The sequence below is a fragment of the Nicotiana tomentosiformis genome, chromosome 2, assembly GCF_000390325.3.
Source record: "Nicotiana tomentosiformis chromosome 2, ASM39032v3, whole genome shotgun sequence".
Lineage (NCBI taxonomy): Eukaryota > Viridiplantae > Streptophyta > Magnoliopsida > Solanales > Solanaceae > Nicotiana > Nicotiana tomentosiformis.
Window position 1 is genome coordinate 85,086,085 of NC_090813.1, and position 6,553 is coordinate 85,092,637.

Here is a 6,553-nt window from a genome sequence, read left to right on the forward strand (position 1 = left end):
TTACAACTACGGAAACCAAGTATATATAATTGACCACCAAAGAGCAATTAACCTCAATAGCATCAATGAGATTTTACCACACAATACTTATTTATTTATTCCTCTAAATTCAACTCGTATTAGGTTTGTAGTGCGTATCAACTAAGAACTTCAATTATTCTCACAGAATATTTTAATAATCTGAAATTAACACCTAATTCGTATTAGGTTTGTCAGATTGACCAACAATATGTCATTGAATCAAAGTACTAATACTCATTAAAAACTAAGCAGAGAGAAGAAGCCGGAAAATTTACAAAACGTGTTCAAGGTTTAATATATATTTATAAAAAATAATTTTTGACCATACGTAGTATAATATTTTATATACTTAGTACCACACCACCCTTCACTCTATGTGGCTATGCCGCTGAGAGCATTAACTATAAAATTATATGGATAAATTTAACGTATGTTATTAGAAAAATGTTCTAGGATTTTCCTATTTCCATTTGTGAGACTTCTGCTATCTTTCATATGTGTGGTTAAACAACCCTAAAAATAGAATATATGTCACGGAAAATGCAAAGTACTAATAGTAGTAAGTACCCATTAAAAATAAAGCAGAGAACATTAAGTATAAAATTTTATGGATAAATTTCTACGTACTTTATTACAATAGCTTTTTAGGATTTTCATATATATCCCATTTGATTAGTGTAAGTACTTCTGCTATGTGTCATATGTGTGGTTAAACAACCCTAAAATTAGAGAATAGAGATTAATATATTAATTCAATCCGTTTCGGTATATGTTTGACTGACCGTTTAAGAAAAAATAAGACTTTTTGAATTTGTGGTCCTAAACAAATCAAAAAGAGGTCCAGATTATTTATATGATTATAAAAACTTCTCATTAAAGATAGAATTGGAAGTTTAAGCTAAATTATTTCTAAATTTAAAAAGGGGTCCTTCTTTTTTGAATATATCAAAAAGAAAATAGGTTCTCATAAACCGGAACGAAAGGAGTATTTCACATGGAAAACCCTATTCAATAGCCCTTCTTTGTTTACTTTGGCCGGCGACCACACCAAAACTATATAAAAACACACACTAATTTTTAATCTAATCCAAACCACCAAGAAACTCCAAAGTCTAATCTACATTAAGCCCCACCACTCCCAATGATTCTTTTTTTTTTCCCTTCGTCTTCTTCTCCTTCCAAATTGTCCTTTCATTTGTTTGTTTCTTCAAAGTTTCATTTGCAGAAGAAGAATAAAACCAGTACATATATATTTTTATACTACATTACTAGTATATATTACTCCCTTCCATTTCATTCTCCACTAAGAAGCAGCTGTCAATGAGATCACAAGTTAACCCACATTTCATTGACATAATTCCCATACTTCGCCGACCCCCATTCCCACACCCCTCCACAGGGTTGCTGCTTTCTTCTTTAATAGGGAATACCTTTTTTCTTTTTTTTTTCTTTTTTTTTACATTTATTCACTGGTGCTGGTTCTTGTTAAGTCACTTTCATCCCTTGTGAAGGTACTGAATCAGAAAGGTGGAGCTGGCCTGGTTGGTTCATGTGGCGACGCCCTTATTGCTTTCAGAATTCGTCATTCTTGATGTTGTTCACGTGATTTACCATTTTTCTACCTCTACCTTTGATCTTAGTTGGTACGTTGTTTTTCAACCCTTTATTTTTCTTTTATATTAATACATGTGAAGTGAGCTTTTGGCCCAGGAGTTCATGTGTTCTAGCCGTGAAAACAGTCTCTTGCAGAAATGTAGGGTAAGATTACGTACAATAGGCGGTCCGGCCTTTCCCAGTACCCTTCAGAACCACGAACTAATGAATAAATGTGATTTCATTATATTTAGTAAAAACAATTTCTCTTAGCTTACATAGTTACTCCAAAAAATAATAAGTAGATTTTTTTGTGACTCATAAAACCTGCCTCAAAATACGCCTCTGCTTATACATGCATTATATATATATGTCCGTGTTGTCTTGTGTGTTCATGCACACTATCTTTTTTATTTTGCCTAGTGAAAGTGCATAAGCATACGTGTTTTCTTTCATTTTAAGGTGTTTTTGTTTCCTTGAGAAATGAGTGAAATAGGTGAAATCTTGGGTTTTGGATCGCAGGAAAGGAGAAAGAGAGGGATATTAGAAGCAAGAACAATGGCTGAATTGCTTAGAGAGAGAGTGGACGGCAGTGATCGTGTCGTGAGACGACGAAAGAGTCTAACTGAACGGTTAGGATTCTCCGGACCCATTGCATGTTGTGGGTCCACCTTGTGTCTCAGACCAGCTTCGTTAAGTGTGGTTGATGATGATGACGACGGCGATGAATCGCTACAAGCACCACCGGAGGCGGCGGAAGCGGGCCGTGAAACACCGCCGGAAATAGAGTCAGCTTTGGTATGTTTGGCTCATATCCCGGCGGGTTCCGGAATGAACTTGGCGGCGGCATTAGCGGCGGAGCGTAACTTTAGATCGGCCCGAGATACATATGATGCAGTAGATACCAGCCCAAGTCAAATATCAGGCCCAGGCCCAAATACAAGCCCGTTGAGACTTAATAACAATGGGCCGGTAACTGGACAAGAAACACCATTTAGGATGTCGTTGATGAGATTATTAGAGGAAACGGACGGCTGCGATGAAAAGGAAGAGGTCAAAGAAGGAGTGGGAAATGATACGATGTGCTGCGTGTGCATGGGACGGAAAAAAGGAGCAGCGTTCATACCATGTGGACACACATATTGTAGGGTGTGTTCAAGAGAGCTTTGGTTAAATCGAGGGTATTGTCCCCTCTGCAATAGATCCATTCTTGAAATTCTCGACATTTACTGAGTAAACTCCAAAGGATTGGTCATGGATTTTTGTGTTAGATTTCTCATCAAAGTGAGCAAATGAATTTGATTTTCTATTAAAAGAAAGAAGAAGATTAAGCAAAAACACATGAAATTGTTGTACCTAGAGGAGTAAGAATTTGTTAGAGTATTTGCTTTCTGAATCTATGGTCGAGCACCTATACTAAGCCTTCCTTTCGAGCTTAGTTGAAGTTGGATCCACCATATCAAATAAGTATCACATTTTCTAATTAATCACATTTTCTAATTAATCACATTTTTATCCTTTTGATCCCAAAAGATAATCGTTTTTACAAATTAATTTTGTTTCAAATTATAATACGTTTCAGAAAAAACATAAAGTTATTTTTCTTCATTCATTGTTACTGCTCAATTTAATGAAATGTAAATTGATTGAGATGTTTAAGGGATAGATAAAAAGTAGTTTAGATAAATACTTTTATGATTGTGACAAAAACAAATTTCTTTAAGGAGTGGCAAAAACGTTCAAGACAAAGACTATGAATCTGATATAGCAGTGAATTGCAAATCATTTAGATAAATAAACGGTTGTACTGCAACAAACCCAATAGTTTTTCACAAGTGAGGTATGAGGAAGGAAAGATGTACGTAATCTTACCCCTACTCCTGGAGGGGCAGAGAGGCTGTTTCCGATAGACCATCGGCTAGAGAACGACTGAAAAAGAACAGGTAATTGGAACAAGTAGGAATAACAGCAAGATGAAATAAGATCGAATCCGAGAATGCAGTCAAACTCTAGGTAGTAAATAGTAATAGCCATATATGAATAAAAGATATCATACTAACACTAATACTAGCGAACTGAGTAAGACAAAGAGAAACGCTCGACTACCTACGAACCTTCTACCCTAATCTTTGACCTCCACACCCTCATGTCTAGGGCCATGTCCTCAGTCAGCTCCAGATGCGCCATGTCCCGTCTAATAACCTCTCCCCAAGACTTCTTAGTCCTACCTCTACCCCTCCTGCTACCCACCGAGGCTAACCGCATGCACCTTCTAACTTGGTCTTCTATACTTCTCCTCTTAACATGCCCGAACCATCTCAACCTCGCCTCCCGCATCTTATCCTCCACAGGGGCCACTCCCACCTTTTTCCGATTAACTTCATTCCTAATCTTATCCAACCGGGTATGCTCACACATCCACCTCAACATCCTCATCTCAGCTACTTTTAGCTTCTAGGTATGAGAGTTCTTAACCGGCCAACACTCTGCTCCATTTCTTATATGGCCAACATGTATATTCTAGTTGTAATATTTCTTTGACCACACCATAATAATCAATATCTCCAACTTGGCTGCCATCACCATCTTGAACTCACACCCCGTTGTTGTTACAATTTTTATTTTTAGAGCAATCCTTTGTATGAAACTTATAACAATTCACTACGTACTTAGACATTGTTGTGACCTGAAGCCCAGGTCCCCAAAATATATCTTTCAAAAATTGATTTATACCATTATTTGGATTATTTACCTATATAGTATTAAAAAAATTCATAAGTTAGCATAACCGAATATATATGTAACTAATTCATAGATTTTAACTTGACCTAAACTCTAGATTTCAATAAAATGCAAAGTAAAACAATCAATTTAAATAATTATTAACTAATTCATAACTAAATAATAAAATATTAAAATTATACAAACAATGTAAGCTCAAATCGAAACCTGGAATTTTTAGGAGGTGGAGGGAGAGGGGGAGGGTGGCAGTAGAGGCAGTAGCAACGACAGCGGCGGGGAGGGGGCAGTGGCAACGTGGGGTGGGGAATGGAATTTGTGTGAGGGAAATAGAGAAGGAGTGGGGGAAGGGTGTTGTGTGTGTGAGGGAGAAGAGAGTGGGCAGTTAGAAAATTTTGAGAAGAAAGTAAGAGAAATGAGGGGGAAAGCCCGTATTTCAGATCTGAAATTAAAGTTACCGACCGACGTAGGTCGGTAAGGTCGTTCGGTACACTTAAGTGACTGTTGACTGTGTTTGACCATTAACCGACCGACTTCGGTCGGTTATTTTTTTAAAAAAAACTAATTTTTTTTGTGTTATTAATTCGTAAAATATTATAAAATTTAAAAAATTATTATAAACTATAAGCATATATTTTATTCACATATATATTTATTATAAATAATTATAAATTATAAGCATAATCTTTATAAATAATTATATTAATCAATTACTTTTAATAAATTATAAGCGTATATTTTATTCACACATATATATAATTAATCAATCATAATAAAAAATAAAGATATATATATATATATATATATATATATATATATATATATATATATATATATATATATATAAGACGTTTATTTTATTCGAATTTTACATTTCGTCTTATATATTCATTCGTTTTATAACTAATTACAAATCACATAAATTAATAAATATCGGTCAAGACGTTTTACCTTTTGTATTCATCTATCTAAGTTAATTTTCTAAGTTATAACTAAGTATATGAGTAATTTCACACACACACACACACAAAAAAAAAAAATATTGTCACGACCCAAAATCCGCATGTCGTGATGGCGCCTATCTCAATACTAGGCAATCCGACAACCTCAATAAACCATAATTTTTTTTAAGATTGAAAACATAATATATAAATTTAATAGAAAACCCCCACTCATACTGATATATAAAATACACTTCCAAAACTGGTATCACTGAGTACATGAGTATAATGTGATCGCGTACAAGGAAACTAGGCATAGACATCAGAAAAATTTAAGCAAAACTCCAAGTCCAAAAATTGATTCGTTAACCATACGAAACTCATCCGAGGTCCCCCGGACCTCAATAAATTATACCAACAAATCCTAAAATATCATACGAACTTAGTCGAAGCCTCAAATCACATCAAACAACGCTAAAAATACGAATCATACCCCAATTCAAGCTTAATGAAACTAAGAAATTCCAACTTCTACATTCGATGCCAAAACCTATTAAATCAAGTCCGATTGACCTCAAATTCTGCACACAATTCATAAATGACATAACAGACCTATTTCAATTTCTAGAATCAGATTCCGACCCCTATATCAAAAAGTCAACTCCCCGGTCAAACTTCCAAACTTAAATTTCTTATTTTCGCCATTTCAAACCTAATATAACTATGAACTTTCAAATAATTTTTCGGACACACTCCTAAATTCAAAATCACCATACGGAGCTATTGGAATCATCAAAACTCTATTCCGGAGTTATTTATGCATAAGTCAATATCCGATCAACTTTTTCAAATTAAGCTTTAAACGTTGGAACTAAGTGTTCCAATTCATTCCAAAACCTCACCGGACCCGAATCAATTACTCCGGCAAGTCACATAACAATTGTAAAGCATAAAATGAGCAGTAAATGGGAGAACGGGGTTGTAATACTCAAAACGACTGAGCGGGTCATTACACACATATATTATATTGTAATTGATGATCAATCACATACATTACTACGTACGAAAACTTTATCAATTGATGAATTGGTAAACCAATATTATTCTATTTTAAATATGTTTAATCGATTATTATATTAACTCGTTTACTTAATGTTAATAACTTATTTCGTTTATTTAATTTGTGATCCATATATACATGTCAAAGAAGTTTAGTATTCTTCTATATTTCATTCATTCATCACTAATAATGCATGACA

At 34.5% G+C, this 6,553-nt stretch overlaps 1 protein-coding gene across 1 annotated transcript; it reads left to right on the forward strand.

The window, feature by feature from the left end:
- Window positions 1–1,526: 1,526 nt before the first annotated feature.
- On the forward strand, window positions 1,527–2,969 carry LOC104118626 (uncharacterized). The gene is made up of 2 exons (XM_009629910.4): window positions 1,527–1,664; window positions 2,137–2,969. The coding sequence occupies exon 2, from the start codon at window positions 2,173–2,175 to the stop codon at window positions 2,845–2,847; it is 675 nt and encodes a 224-aa protein (XP_009628205.1). The 5' UTR covers window positions 1,527–1,664; window positions 2,137–2,172; the 3' UTR covers window positions 2,848–2,969.
- Window positions 2,970–6,553: the final 3,584 nt, after the last annotated feature.